Source organism: Musa acuminata, chromosome BXJ3-10 (genome assembly GCF_036884655.1).
Source record: "Musa acuminata AAA Group cultivar baxijiao chromosome BXJ3-10, Cavendish_Baxijiao_AAA, whole genome shotgun sequence".
NCBI classification, from domain to species: Eukaryota; Viridiplantae; Streptophyta; class Magnoliopsida; order Zingiberales; family Musaceae; genus Musa; species Musa acuminata.
Window position 1 is genome coordinate 14,248,631 of NC_088358.1, and position 16,450 is coordinate 14,265,080.

At 35.3% G+C, this 16,450-nt stretch overlaps 1 protein-coding gene across 1 annotated transcript; it reads right to left on the minus strand.

Annotated features, from left to right (window-relative positions):
• Positions 1-10,502: 10,502 nt before the first annotated feature.
• Positions 10,503-13,977, minus strand: LOC135651945 (heat shock protein 81-1-like). Its single transcript, XM_065172607.1, has 3 exons — positions 13,765-13,977; positions 13,235-13,657; positions 10,503-12,302 (listed from the first exon to the last, which is right to left on the minus strand). The coding sequence occupies exons 1-3, from the start codon at positions 13,888-13,890 to the stop codon at positions 10,755-10,757; spliced, it is 2,097 nt and encodes a 698-aa protein (XP_065028679.1). The 5' UTR covers positions 13,891-13,977; the 3' UTR covers positions 10,503-10,754.
• Between the last annotated feature and the right edge of the window lie 2,473 nt (positions 13,978-16,450).

Consider the following 16,450-nt stretch of genomic DNA (forward strand, 5'->3'; position numbering starts at 1 on the left):
GGTTGGTTCCGATAGAACTTTCGATGAACGTCCGGACTTCCATTGAACGTCCGGACTTCCGATGAACGTCCGGACTTCCAATGAACTCTCGAACTCCCAACGAAATCGCATTCTTGACTCTAGGACTTCATTTTGCTTTATGCCTTGCTATTGTAGTTAATCCTACACATACAAAAATACACTTTGATCTAGACAATTGTTACTAAGCATGAATCACGTTGCCCGGCATGTCATTGGTCCATCGACGCTTCGTCCGATTCTTCGACGCATTGTCCTCTCTTGCAGCCTATTGCCCAATCGGCCAGTTGACCTCCATAACTCTGATATCCTTGGCGCAATATCTGCTCTTCTTGGCCTGATGCCCAAATCCATGGCCCAAAGCCTTCTGTCGATACGTCGACCGATCCTCCGGCCCGACGTCCAATCTTCTGACATGTTTTCCTCTGGCCCAACATGATTGTTCCTACTTTAATTGTCCCTCCCTGATCGAAGCATCTCGCGTCACTCAAAACGCAGATTAAATCAGAAACACTTATCAATTGGTTTCATTATTAAAATCCAAGATTCAACAATCTCTCCCTTTTTTATGATGACAACCAATTGACGATGGAGTTAACCTTAACACCCGGAGTTTAAACAAACTCCCCCTATCAATATGCCATATTGATAGAACATTGAATTCAAGCTGAATTCAAGTCATTGCAAATTTCATCATGAATATTTGCAATACATCATCATGCATAACATGATCATACTTCTCCCCCTTTATCATCAACAAAAAGGAGAAGTTCCAACTATCAAGTGTTTGAGATATAAATTCAAATCATTGCATGAAAAACATAATATCAAGTTTTATCATCATGTAATTTGAAGCTAAAAAATTTAGCAAGTGTTACATCATGCAAGCTATCAAGTTTTAGATATGCAAGGTAATAAGATAGCAAGTTTATAACATACAAGCTAGCAAATTTAAAGATGTGCAAGTTGGCATATTTGCTTTTCTTTATGATGTTCAAACTAGCAAGTTTTTGAAATATACAAGATAGCATCATTTTTGTATTTTCTTAAAATGTGTAACTTAACGCAATTCACAAGATAGCATCATTCTTTCTTCTCTTTTGAGAAGTGTAAGCTAGCAATTTTCTCTTTAGAGATATGCATACTAGCAATTCTTTCTCCATGCAATTTGCAAGCTAGCAAACTTAGTAAGTTTTACATAATTTTGGAATATGCAAGCTAGCAAATTTTATACATATGAAAATTAGTAAAATTTTTGCATCTTTTGTGATGAGTAAGCCTTTTGCTTCCTTCTTGTATTGTGCAAGCTAGCATCTTTTATCTCCCCCTTTGTCATTATCAAAAAGAAGGGAAGACCCTTTACATCAATTTTCAAATTATGACAAGGGTAAAGTATCAACCTTATTTCAATATGTTTGTGCAACATTATAGTTTCAACTTGAAATATGCACAATTTCAAAACCTTATATTTGTATCCTTACTTCATGCATGACACAAATAAATCAATCATTACTATGGGCATATCATATATGATATTCAAGCATTCATGATACATCATTTTGGCAATATGATCATAGCTTTTCAAATGATGGTATCTAAATGTCAAAATTTATTATATCCTATCATGCATGATCATTAACTTCTCATTTGTATTTCATGCATAATTTCATTTCATCACATTCAAAATATCAAGAGAATTTTGGTGATGAGATAAACATTTCATGAATACAATGAACTTTACATAATAAAATTCAAGTCATAAATTATCAAGATGTAAAGTAGCATATCATGGTTAATTTGAACATATCATTTTTAGTGAATACCAAGAAGAATCATAGCATGAAAAAATTTTGATTCATAGAAAAATTTCATGTATCGAATACCGAGAAATCAAGATGATGATTCATAAAAAATATCACAAGTTATAATCAAGAGAAAATCATCATTCGTTTTCAATTCATTCAATTTGTCAAATCAACATTTCTTGGGTATGCATGATATCAAAACATGGTTTCAAATCTCCAACATATAACATGCATAATTTCAAAAATTGAAAGCAGAGGGAAGAATTCAAAGGTACAAAGATTTCAACCATCTCATAAACAAATGAAAGATCTGTTAGGATCGGAGCGGCACTAAGAGGGGGGGGGTGAATTAGTGCAGCGGATTAAAACGTCGGTTTTGACAAAATCTTTCGTACGATAAAAAACTAAACTTGAAAAGCTTAATAACTTAGAAGCGTATGGAAGTGTAGTGACTAAGTAAAGTAGTAAGTAGTTTGCAGTATGTAAATGGCAAGAACAAAATGCAAACCAGAGAAGACGGTAGTTTATAGTGGTTCGGTCAATCGTGACCTACATCCACTCCTCCGATTCCTCTTCCGTCGAGGCCACCAGCATCCACTAATGATCTTCCTTTACTAGGCGAAGATCAAACTCCTTCTTACACCCCTCTTACAACCTCTTACAAGTGGTTCACCCTTTTACAAAGATTTCAATAAAAAGAAAGGAGGTGAACACTCAAGCTATTGAAAACAAGACTTTTCCTAAAACTTTTCTCAACTTCTAGCTTCTCAAAAGGTTGTATTCTCTGCTGAGAAATGAGGGGTATTTATAGACCTCAAGAGGATTCAAATTTGTGCTCCAAAATTTGAATTCTCTTTGGTTTCCGAGGCCGACGGTGCCACCGCCTGTTAGTGGCGGTACCACCGCTTGTCAGTGTCTGACACTGATAGTGGACTGGCGTTGCCACCGCCCAGCCAAGCGGTGCTGGGCGGTGCCACCGCCTAGGCCAATTCAGCTCACTGGTTAGGCTCCAAACTTGACCCAAACCAGTCCGAACTCGGGCCCAATTGGCCCCTACTTGGGTTATAGGATTAACACCTAATCCTAACCCTAATTAATGTGCTAACTACGAATTTAAAGACATTTTCTAAGCTATTACAAAGTCCGTAAGTCAAGACTTCTTCCGGCGAGCTTCCGGCGAACTTCCGACGGTCTTCCGATAAACTCTCGGAAACCATTCTGCGAACTCCCGGCAAGCTCCTAGACTTCACGATTTGATCTTAGCGAGTTCCGATGAACTTCTTCGGCAAGCTCCGATCTTTCTCGGCGAGCTCCGCGAACTTCCAACGAACCTTCCGGCGAGCTTCCGAAAAAACCCTTCGGCAAGCTCCCTACTCATTCTCGGCTAGTTCCAGTAGCATTCCCGACGAACCTTCGGACTTCCGTCGAACTCTCGAACTCGCAACAAATCCTTTGCGCTTGACTCCGACACTTTGTTTCGCTTTATGTCTTCATCGTTATCGTAGTTAATCCTGCACACACAAGTAAAAATTCTACTTCGATCTAGACAATTATTACAACGCGAATTGACATTCTGTTGCCCGACACGTCATTGGTTGGCGCTTCGTCCGATTCTTCAGCGCATCGTCCTCTCTTGCGGCTTGTTGCCCAATCGACGGTTGACCTCCACAACCCAGATATCCTTGGCGTAATTCCGCTCTCCTTGGCCCGATGCCCGACGTCCGAAGCCTTCTGCCGTCCAATATCCTGACGTGATCTCCTCCGGTGCAACGTCAATTCCTCCTGCGTTAACTGTCTAATCCTGATCGAGTAGACCTGCATCACTCAAAATGCAGTTTAAATTATAAACACATATCAAGTGGTTTCATCATCAAAATACGAGATTCAACAAGATCAAGTCATGAATCCAAAATTTCATGAATCAAAATAATCAAAATGATCATCATAGTTAATCTCATATTATTCCAAAAAATCAAGATCATGATTTCGATAAAACCTATTAAATTCAAATCATTTTCATAATCCATGAGATTCATAAAAGCATAATATACATGTTTTCATTAATCTCCTCTTTTTTTGGAAAAATTGATAAAGTAGGAAAAATAAATTTTTCAAGGAGAAACCTTTCATCTTTTTATTTGTTTCAATTCATGTGATTTATTTCATTCAAGCATGTCCTTTTTCATTTATGTCACATAACAACATGCATCAATTGTTTAAAAACCGAAAAAGAACTTTCATTGCAACAAAGATCAATAAGCCAAAATTCATCATGCATAATTTCGAAATAGAAACTCATTAAGCATGATTTCAAATTTTCAATCAAAATCATTTTGTTTATCTTAAACATGCAATTTTCATGATTATTTTCAAAATTACTAGAATGATAAGCACGATCCTAATTTTTTTAGCATTTTCATTATATTATAAAACATGATATTTTTTAAAAAAATAATTATACTAAATTAAAAATAACTTATTAAAAGTATCATGTATTAATAAATTAAGGGAGTTTCATTTACCTTGTCGTCAAAAGCCGTTAAGGCGTAGTTTGCTACCTTGCCTTTGTTGATTTTCTCCTCGTCTTCGGAGGAGCTTAATTCATCTTTTGGCAACTTTTCTTGCGTTCATAGTAGGTAGTTCCGTTCTTTCTGTTCTTTAATTTTTGTTTAATGAACTTTATAAATTTCTTAGTGAGTTCAAGTTCACCATCACTTGAGCTTATGCTCGAGTGGTCTTCAATTGTTCTAAGTACCAAATCTTTCCTATTCTTTGAAAGATGGTTTTGTTCATCATATTCATCATGTGCATCGTGCACCATTTCACATGTCATCAATGAACCAATAAATTCTTCAAGTGAAAAAATATTTAAATCTTTTGTTTCTTGTATTGCTGTTACTTTCGATTCCTAAGTTTTAGACAGTGATCTTAAGATCTTATTAACGAATTCAAAATCCAAAAAACTTTTACCAAGTGCTTTTAAACCATTGACGACATCCGTAAAACAAGTGTACATGTCAATAACAGTTTCGCTTGGTTTCATATGAAAAAGTTTAAAATCATACATTAAAAGGTTAATCTTAGAATCTTTAACTCTATTCGTGCCTTCATGTGTGATTCTGAGAATATACCAAATATCGAAGGTTGTTTCGCACATAGAAACCTGATTAAACTCGTTTTTGTCTAAGGCACAAAATAAGGCATTTATAACCTTTATATTTAGAGAAAAAGCCTTCTTCTTCAAATCATTCAAATGGTTTATTAGAAGAGAAGACCTTTTAAAACCGGATTCGACAATGTTCCATAAGTTCAAATCCAAAGAAAGTAAGAAAACTCTCATTCGAGTTTTCCAATAAGTATAGTTTGTCCCATTGAAAAAGGGAGGACGAATGAGAGAGTGACCCTCTTGAAAGCCATAAAGAGTCATTTCTCTTAGGTGTTAAACCAACTAAGAAATCACATGTCAGAAGATTTGACGCCAGGTTAGAGGATTGGTCGACATGTTAGAAGGACTTCGTGCCATGAGTTCGATTATTGGGTCGAAGGATCGGACATTGCGCTAAGGAGATCGAAAATTACGGGAGTCAACATGTCGATTGGGCAATACACCGAAGGAGAAGATAATGTGTCGAAGGATCAAACAAAGCACCGGATGAACCAATGACATGCTAGACAATATAGGATTCACATTTATAATTAATTATGTCTAGATCGAGTTAGTTTAGGTCTAATTGAGTTAGTATTGGGATAAAACAATGTCAACTCAATTAGGGGCCCATTGGGCCTGAGGTGGGGCTATTTTGAGCTAAGTGAAGCCCATGTAGTAACCCTCAACAGGCTTAGGCGGTGGCACCACTTGGGACTCGACCTCCTAGGTTGTTTGGGCGGTGGTACCGCCCAAACCGATGATGGTACTGCCCAGTGTCAGTGTCAGACTGAGCGGTGGTACCGCCCAGTGTCAAACTGATAAGCGGTGGTATCACTAATTGTCAGTTTGTCATCCGGTGGTAACACCCAATACTAGCAGTGATACCGTTAGTACCCCGAAAACCCGGGATGAGACAATTTTGGTTCTAAATTTGAATCCATTTAGGGCTTATAAAAACCCTACTCATCCTTGCTCGGTTAGCACATCAATTGAGAACAAAAATTGGGGAAAACGTTGTTGTAATCTTGTGATAATTCGCCTCCTATAGCTTTAAGTGTTGATTTCAGTTTAAGAGAGAGGTGAGTGGATTGTAAAGGTTGTCTCCAAAACCTATGAAAAGGAGAAAGAGTTATAAGAGGGTAGTTGGTCTTCGTCTATTGAAGAAAGACTATTAGTGGATGCCAGTGGCCTTAATAAAGGAGGAATCGGGAGTGGATGTAGGTCACGACAAACGAACCACTATAAAACTTGGTTTGTATTTCTATTTTGTTTTTCATTGTCATTGATATTGCTTTAATTACTTATTGCACTTATTCTAAGTTAGGCACACCTTTCACATTTCCAACATGATTTTTCATCGAACGAAAGTTTTCGAATCGTCGAGGTTTTTATCGAAGTACTAATTCACCCCCCAACACCCCCCCCCCCCCCCCCCCCTCCCTCTTAGTGCCGATTTCGATCCTAACAAGTCTTTCTATCATTCATTCTCCTATGTTCAATGGGACGGACTATATATATTGAAAAACTCGAATGAGAGCTTTCTTGCTTTCTATAAATTTCGATTTATAGAATATTATTGAAAGTGGTTTTCAAATGTCTTCCAAATCAATGAATGAATGAAATGATTTGGAGAAGAATACTTTTTCTTTGAATGCTGGAGCTATGAATACTCTATTTTGTGCTTTGAATAAAAATGAGTTTAATTGCATTTCTTTATGCGAAGCTACACATAAGATTTGGCATACACTAGAAGTAACTCATGAAGGCACGAATAGAGTTAAAGAGTCTAAAATAAATCTTTTGATGTATGATTTTGAACTATTTCGAATAAAGCCAAGTGAAACCATTGTTGACATGTATACATGTTTTACATATGTCATCAATGGCTTAAAAGCTTTTGGTAAATATTTTTTGAATCTTGAACTTGTTAATAAAGTTTTACGATCTCTTTCTAAAAATTGGGATTCGAAAGTAATTGCAATATAAAAGGCAAATGACTTAAACAATTTTTCACTGGAAGAACTTATCAGTTCATTAATGACATATGAAATGACTTGTATGACATATGATGAACTTAAGAACAACCTTCTAAAGAACAGGAAGGATTTGACACTTAGAACAAAAGAAGACCACTCGAGCGACAGCTCAAATAATGATGACTTTGAACTTCTCATAAGTAAATTTAAAAGGTTCATAAAATAATAATCAAAAAATAAAAATGAACTTAAAAAGGGCAAAATAACTTGCTATGAATGCAATCAGCTAGGGCACTTCAAAAGTGAATGTCCGCATGTGAAGAAGAAGCTACAAAAAAAAGAAGAAAACACTCAAGGTGATTTGGGACGATTCAAGTGCATCCGAAGAGATGAGCAAACCGACAAAGAAGAGGTGGCGAACTATGTCTTGGTGGCTTTCGATAACGAGATAAGTGACTTAACCAAAACTTCTTTACTTTACTATGAAATTACTTGATGCATTTCATGAATTATTTTTAAATTAGTATGTAAAATACAAAAAAAAAGAAGGGGGGGAGGGGGGGGGGGGGGTGGGATCATGCTTCTTTTTCTAGTGATTTTAAAAAATTAAAAAAAAATTAAGTATGACAATTAAAAAAAATTAAATGTTAACTCCTAGCACTAAGTATAAAGAGTTAGATTCACTTAAGAAAAAAAAAAGTATTCCTACAACTAACAAAATGATTTTAATTGAAAATACTTTATGTTTAATAAAATCATGCTTATGATTTAATTATGCATGATGATTTGAAGTAATTATGATTTTTGTGATTTATAGTTTATTGATCTTGATGATTTTTATGATAAAATTTGCCCTTTTGGTTTTAAACGATGATGCATATTTTTATTTGGCATAAAAGACAAAGGCATACTTGTATGAAATAAATTACATAATTGAAACATATAAAAAGAGAATGCATTTTTCTTAAAAATTTCTCTATCTTATCGATTTTTCAATAAGAGATTGATAAATCTATTTATGTCATTTTGAATCTCTTGAAAGTGATTTTGATAATTTGACAATTTGAATTTAAATAAGTTTTTATCCTAATCATGATCTTGATTTCTCGATATTTGATACTTGAGATTTTTTTGTGAATCAAAATCTCTTATTTGATATCTTATGTTTCTCTTTGTCATTTATTAAAGAGGAAAATTATCCATATAAATCATGATTTCTCTTGATTTTTAAGAATTATAACTTCAAATTTTTAATATATAAATCATGATATTGACTTAATTTTTCCTATTTACTAAAGAGAATATCTTTTTTAGAATTCGTGACTTAAGATTTTCCTTACTTTCATCTCCTAAGATTTCTTTTCATTTTTTTTTAAGGTGATCAAAATGAATCATGTTTTTTGGTATTCATATGATCTTTAATATTATATATTTTTTTATATGATTTTTATTATATATAATTCTTTTATATTTATGGTTGTATACCTTATGTAATGCTTAGAGAATTGATGTATAGAAAAAAGAAGTACAACATTGTAATATTCCCTTCTTTTTGACAATGACAAAGGGGGAGATAAAATTGCTACCTTATATATCTCAAAAAAGAAGGAAAGATTACTAACTTGCACATTACAAATAAAAGTAAAATTGCTAGCTTGTATATTCTAAAATGATGTAAAATTTACTAGCTTGCATATTCTAAAATGATATAAAACTTGCTAAATTTGCTAGCTTGCAAATTGCAAAAGGAAGAAAAAATTACTATGTTGCCTATCTCAAGAAGCAAAACTTGCAAACTTATCTCAAAAGAGAAGCAAGAATTGCTAGCTTGCAATATGAAGAGAAGCAAAAGTACTATCTTACTCATCTCAAGAAGCAAAGAATTGTTAAACTTGCATATCTCTAAAGCTTGCTAGTTTACATATTCAAAACTTGCTATCTTACTAGCTTGCATGCTTCAAAAATTTTCTAGTTGCACTTTTTCTCCTTTGTTATTGATGCCAAAGGGGGAGAAGCTATGATGATGATATGAAATTATGTATGAAATACTCATGATATTATGATGATGCATACAATAAAAATCATACATGGTAGAATGTAATATACTTTGATATTTTTTATACTATGATGATTTAAAATATTTATGATTTAGAATGATTCATGCAATAATATGATTAATTGGTTCTTTCAATATTCATTATGCATGCAATGATGAAATAATCATACTTTTCTGAATTCAAAGTTTCTATCAATATGGTATATTGATAGGGGGAGTTTAGTTTAAACTTTGTCATCAATTGGTTGTCATCATAAAAAAAAAAAAGGAGATTGTTGAATCTCGGATTTTGATGATGAAATCAATTGATGAGTTTACGATCTAATCTGTATTTTGAGTGACATGGGACTAACTTCGATCAAAAAAGGTAAATTGATTAAAGTAGAAAAAAATCAGACGTTAGGTCGGAGTGAACAGGTCAGAAGATTGGACGTTGGCCGGAGGATCGATCAACGTGCCGGCATAAGGACTTCGTGTAGTGAGTTTCGAGCATCGGGTTGAAGGATCAGACATTGCGCCAAGAAGATCGGAAGTTGCGAAAGGTCAACATACCAATTGAATAATATGCTGAAGGAGAAGACGATGTACTGAATGATCAGATGAAGCGTCGGAGGATCAAACGAAGTATCGGAGGATCAAACGAAGTACCGGATAAACCAATAACATGTCGGACAACATAGAATTCTAGTCTTGTAATCGGTTGTCTTAATTAGTCATAGTTAAGTCATAATTGAGTTGATTTCGGGTGTAACCATGTTAACTCAATTATGAGCCCATTGGGCTTGAGTTGGGACTGTTTTGGGGCTAAGTGGATGGCTTATTCAGTCACCCAAGGTTAGGTGGAACTACCTTTGAGTTGAAAAAGTCGAGCACACTTTTCTATGTTGTTAGGCAATGGTACCACCTAGACACAGTCTCCTAGATTATGTTAGGTAGTGGTACCGCCTAGTATCAACGCTGTAGGTGATGGTATTACCCAACATAGGCGGTGGTACTGTCAGGACCCGAGAAACCCGAGATGAGATATTTTTTTACTCTATTTTTAAAGTCATTTGTGGTCTATAAATATCTCAGTTATTTTTACTTGAAAAAGCATAAACTTGAGTAGAAAAGGAGGAAAGAATACTTGAGAAAAAAAAATAGAAACTCTCTTAGGATTTAGTGTCTCTTCCTCTTAGAGATAGAAGTTTTCTAAGAGAGGAATGATATCTAAAAGAAGGGTATAAAAGGATATCTCCTAGGCCTGTGAAAAAGGAGAAAGAGTTGTTCTCTCTATCTTCATAGAAATTGGGATCTTATGTCAAATACTACTTCCAATACAAACAAACTCTACCTGCTTCTACTTCTTCCAATTTTCATACAAGTTTCTCGAAAAACATTAATCTCATCAGATTTTTGTGAATTTCAAAGTTGTAACATATAATTCAATTTCTAGCCTGCTGCATAGTTTTATGAATATTCCAGAATCTGATGTAGATGCTCAAATTAAGAATAGTAGAGAAAAAAAAAACCATTTAACTATTAATCAAATCCATGAACTGAAAACATTCTATAAATTAAAGATATGATAGGAGACCTTCGAGCATTAGGGCTAGAAAGGCCATTATCTAGATAGATACTACTGCTGGAGGGAGAGGTCCGAAGCAAAGAAAAGCACCACTACCTAAAAAAAAAATCCCCTAGTTGCCTCAAGAATAGAGGTGCTGTAACACTTTTTAAGGAGTGCCAAACGATGATATGGATAAACTAGATTAGTCTACCTCCTCCATCTTGCTCTCTTCCGCGTCAGCTTCTTCAAGTGGCGGCATATCAGTGTCTTCAGCCTTCTCGTCCTCATCGATGCTGAGACCAAGCTTCAGCATCCGGTGAATCCTGTTCCCAAAGGTGTTGGGGTCATCGAGGCTGAATCCGGAGGTGAGGAGAGCAGTCTCGAACAGCAATAGTGTCAGGTCCTTGACTGACTTGTCATTCTTGTCAGCATCAGCTCGCTTCCTCAGCTCCTCCATGATAGGGTTCTCTGGATTGATCTCCATGGTCTTCTTGCTTGACATATAGCCCGCCATGCTGGAGTCCCTCAGAGCTTGCGCCTTCATGATCCTCTCCATGTTCGCAGTCCATCCATACTCACCGGTAACCAAGCAACAGGGTGAGTCGACAACCCGATCGGACACAACAACTTTCTCCACCTTGTCACCCAGCACCTCTTTTATGACCTTGCAGAGTCCTTCAAACTTCTCCTTCAGGACTTCCGTCCTCTTCTTCTCATCCTCGCTCTCATCAAGTTTCAGTCCCTCCTTTGTAGCAGAAAGCAGCTTCTTCCCCTCGAACTCCTTAAGTTGACCCACAGCATACTCATCGATCGCATCAACCATGAAAAGCACCTCATAGCCCTTTTTCTTCAGCTTCTCAAGGAATGGGGAATTTTCAACAGCCTTTTTGCTCTCACCAGTAATGTAGTAAATGTCACTCTGGCCCTCCTTCATTCTTGTCACATAGTCCTTGAGGCTAGTCATCTCATCTCCGCTCCTGGTAGAGTGGAACCTTAGCAACTCTGCAAGCTTCGACCTGTTCTGAGAATCTTCATGGATTCCAAGCTTGAGATTCTTTGAGAATGCCTCGTAGAACTTGTTGTAATCATCCTTGTTTTCCGCAATCTCAAAGAAGAGTTCCATACATTTCTTGACCAGATTCTTGCGGATGACCTTGAGGATCTTGTTCTGCTGGAGCGTCTCTCTGGAGATGTTGAGGGGAAGGTCCTCAGAGTCCACTATCCCTTTGACAAAGCTCAAGTACTCGGGAATGATTTCTTCACAATTGTCCATAATGAAGACACGACGAACGTAGAGCTTGATGTTGTTTAGCTTTTTCCTTGTGTCAAAGAGATCAAAAGGAGCCCTCTTTGGCACAAAAAGAACAGCCTTAAACTCAAGCTGGCCTTCCACAGAGAAGTGTTTCACAGCCAAATGCTCCTCCCAGTCATTAGTGAGACTCTTGTAAAAAGCTGCATACTCTTCCTTTGTAATCTCCTCGGGCTTCCTCATCCAAATGGGCTTCTGCTTGTTAACTAAAGCCCATTCATGAGAAACCTCCTTGATCTTCTTCTTTTTCTTCTCTTTCTCTTCCTTCTCATCAACATCTTCCACCTTGCCTTCCTCAGTATCTTTCTTATCCTCCTCATCCTCATCATCTGAAATTTCTTTCTCTGTTGTCTTCTCGGTCCACAGGGAGATGGGGTAGCTGATAAATTCAGAATGCTTCTTGATCAAATCTTTGAGGCGGCGTTCCTCCAGATATTCCAACTGCAATTAACATGGCCATGTTCACATATACTTGAATTAATCAACAAGATCAATCATTTCAGACTGAAATCTTCGATGGCTACAGATAAAGCAGCTATTAAGGAGGAGGGTGCTGATCAAGATCAACATCAACATCAACATCCCCAAGCAACAAGCCATCTATACATAGGAATGAAGCAATAAAACTGTAGTGTAGCTCATCAGAATAGGTTACATTAATGATGCCATATTGGTAAGAGTGTGATGTTGATCATTAGTGAATAACAACATAATGCAGAAACATAACAATGCTTCGTTAAAACTGGCAGAGTAGCTCATCAAAATAGGTTTCAATTATGCAGAACCTAACTTCAGGCATCACTAAAGATGACATATTGGTAAGAGTGCAATGTTGATTATTAGTGAAAAATGAAGAAATACTGTAAGCTAACAATGCATCACTAGAAGCAGAAAAACAAATTAAACAGCAAGTCTTTGAATACAGTCAATTTCGTGGTTACAATCACATAAACCTGAAACTAAAGGCAGAGTATATTATGACATTATAAGACATACATGATCATAGCACATTTACTATATGCCAATGAACAATTAACAACAATATCAACTGAACTTTTCTAGGAATCAACACACCACTTAAAGAGTTCACAGATATCCTCCTCTGCCGCACAAGAAAAGCAGTTATTTGTCATATAAATAAAATCTACTCATGCTGAATAATAAAATCTTGGTAGCAGGGATACTCTAAACAATTTATTTTCACCGATTTCTACCTTTGATGACGACTAACTCCATTAACTAAAGTTTGTGTACATTTACAAAATAGAATAGAGAGCGGTATGACAAAGTAGCAAACTTATAACTATTATCTTGTCCAACAAATACGTCACAATTCTTCTTAGACATTGATTAACAGCATTTACAGTATTTACCTGGTCCTCCTTGAGGAAAAGAGTAATCTTTGTTCCCCTCCCAAGGCTCTCGCCAGAGGTATCCCTGGTAACCGTGAATGAACCGCCGGCCTGCGACTCCCAGACGTACTGCTCGTCATCATTGTGCTTGGTGGTCACCACAACCCGCTCGGCCACAAGATAAGCGGAGTAGAACCCCACTCCGAACTGGCCGATCATACTGACATCGGCGCCAGCCGCAAGCGCCTCCATAAACTCCTTGGTCCCGGAGCGAGCGATGGTGCCAAGGTTGTTGACGAGATCGGATTTGGTCATGCCGATACCGCTGTCGATGATAGACAAGGTGTTGGTGGCCTTGTCAGGAACGATGTGGATGAAAAGCTCCGGCTGGGCGTCGAGCTTGCTTTTGTCCGTGAGACTCTCGAACCGGATTTTGTCCAGCGCCTGTTGAGGGCTCCAGATCAGTAGAGAAAACAGAGCAAAGCACGAAGTAAACAAGAAAAAAAAAGAAGTATATTTCCTCTAGATCGACATCTCAGGGAAACACTCACATCGGAAGAATTACTGATGAGCTCGCGTAGGAAGATCTCCTTGTTGGAGTAGAAAGTGTTGATGATCAGGCTGAGAAGCTGGTTGATCTCCGCCTGGAAAGCGAAGGTCTCCGTCTCGGTCGCCATAGCCGGCCTGTGGAGAGATCTCGAAGTCGAGAATCAAGGAGAGAACAGGGCTGCGGCGCTAGGGTTACAAGGTCGGGTAGTGATCGTTGGAAATGGGGACTAGTGGGAATATATAGAGGGAGCGCGTTTCTAGATCCTTCTGTATAGGTCGAGAAGACCAGCTCCCTTAACGAACACGAGTCAGGTTTCTAGATCCTTCTGTGGATCCAGAACGGCTCATTCATTGATACGGATTCAACTATCTCAGCACTGGGCCGGGCTTATACTGGCCGGACCGGTCCTCTGCTTTCTTTATTTCAGGGTCAATTCGTGATGAGTAACAAATTATTTTTTTTATTTTAAAAACAAATTATTTTTATTTCTGAATGAAAAAAATAAATTATTCTTCTCTTTCTTTTTTTGTCTCCTCCTCGTCATCATCATCTTACCATCTCCTTATCTTTTATTTTCCCTCGTTTCCTCCACCCTCGAAAACATGAATTTCATGTAAAGTGACATATTTCATATGGAAATAACAAATAATATATTGTTTGATGTTTATTATATCATAATTTAATGAGAATTACCTATGATAATGTGATAAGTTTTACTTATCGGATGTGTTGTAATACATTATTTGACATTTTGATATTGTAATTGATATTATATGAATATTTTGTTTCACTTATATATGGTGTGTATTTTGTGTTTACTACGATGTCGATGCATTTTTTATCCTAGTTGTGAACTATCTTGTTATGAATACTATGATGTTTATCGATGTAATAGCTATGATGTGTATAGATTTACTGTTGTGAACTATGGTATATTATTATTGTGAAAACTGTTGTATGTATATGTTTACTATTGTAAACTATTGTGTATCGTTGTTGTAAATGCTGTGATATTTACTATTGTTAGTGTCGTGAATTCTGTTTGTGTGTCATTGTTGTGAAAATTGAATGATAGGTTTTTAGTGTGTTCCTATGATGTATACTAATATGTATGCATATTTGTATCATTAATGTATGTTATTGTTATGATTTTAATACCGATATGTCTTGTGGTCATGATGTTTACTATATTGTGTGTTGTTATGAAAGTTGAATAATGTATCTTTGTTGTGCTGCTACTATGATGTGTCTTTCTTGTGAGTTTACATTGTTGATGTCTTTGTTGTGTCACAAAGATGACTAGTATGATTTTTTTTTGAAGATTTTAGGGTCGATAATTATCAAAATTAAAGAGTTTTCGGATCGATACTATATGAGTGTAACTTAATTGAAAAACGAGTGTATCTCAGCCAACTGACACAAAACTTATCTAAACTTTCACATAAGTACAAAGACATGATCGATACTTGTTGTTGTTGTTGTTTTTTTTTTTTTTAGGATTTTATGATAATAAAATATCAAAATTAGAGAAATTTTTATGATATATTATGATCGAGTATAATTTAGTTTAAAAATAAGTGTAACTTAATCAACTTCTCTAAGACATGATTGTAAAATGATTATGACTAATTTTTTTCTATTTTTGAGAATTTTAGGTTTAAAAAATCAAAATTAAGAAATTTTTAAAAACATGTTGATCGAGTATAACTTAATTTAAAAGTGAGTATAACTCAATCAAATTCTATGAAATATATTGAAACCTTCACAGAACTATTAAGACATAATTGTAAGATATTAGTACTACTTTTTTTTTAGGATTATAGAATGATAAAATATTAAATTTAAATTTTTTTGATAAGATGTTGCGATCGAGTGTAACTTAGTTAAAAAACACAAGTATAATTCAATAAAATTTTATGAAATATATCTAAAATTTCATCGGGAACTATTAGAACATGATTATAAGATTACTAATACACTATTTTTTTTATTTTTTTTTATCTTAGGATGATAAAAAATCAAAATTAAAAAAAAAATGGAAACATAATTTAATCAAGTGTAACTTAGTCGAAAAATGAGTGTAACCTAATCAAATTTTACGAAACATATCCAAAGTTCAACATAACTACTGCAACATGATTATAAGATGATTAATACTATATTTTTTGAGGATTTTGGGATGACAAAATATGAAAATTTAAAAGTTTTGGAAAGATCGAGTGTACTTAGTTAAAAAATAAGCATAACTTGATCAACTTCTACGGAATATGTCTAAACTTCCATAGAACTACTATGACATAATTTTAAGATGTCTATTATCATTGTTATATTTTTTTTAGAATTTTAGAATGATAAAGTATCAAAATTAGAAAATTTTTACAAGATGTTATGATCGAATATAACTTAGTTCAAGAACTTTCATACCAAGTCCTAGGACTTAATCGTGAGATGGTTAGCATCATTTTTATTTTTGATAATTTTATAATAATATAAATATTAAAATTAGAAAATTTTAAAAACATGCCTTAATCGAGTGTAATTTAGTTCAAAAATAAGTCTAACTTAGGTCAACTTTCATGGAATTTATTATAGAAGTATCAAAAGACTCAATTGTGAGATGATTAGATTTTTTTTTTTCACTTTTATGATAATTTTAGAATAATAAATAAAAAATAATTTTTTTTTGG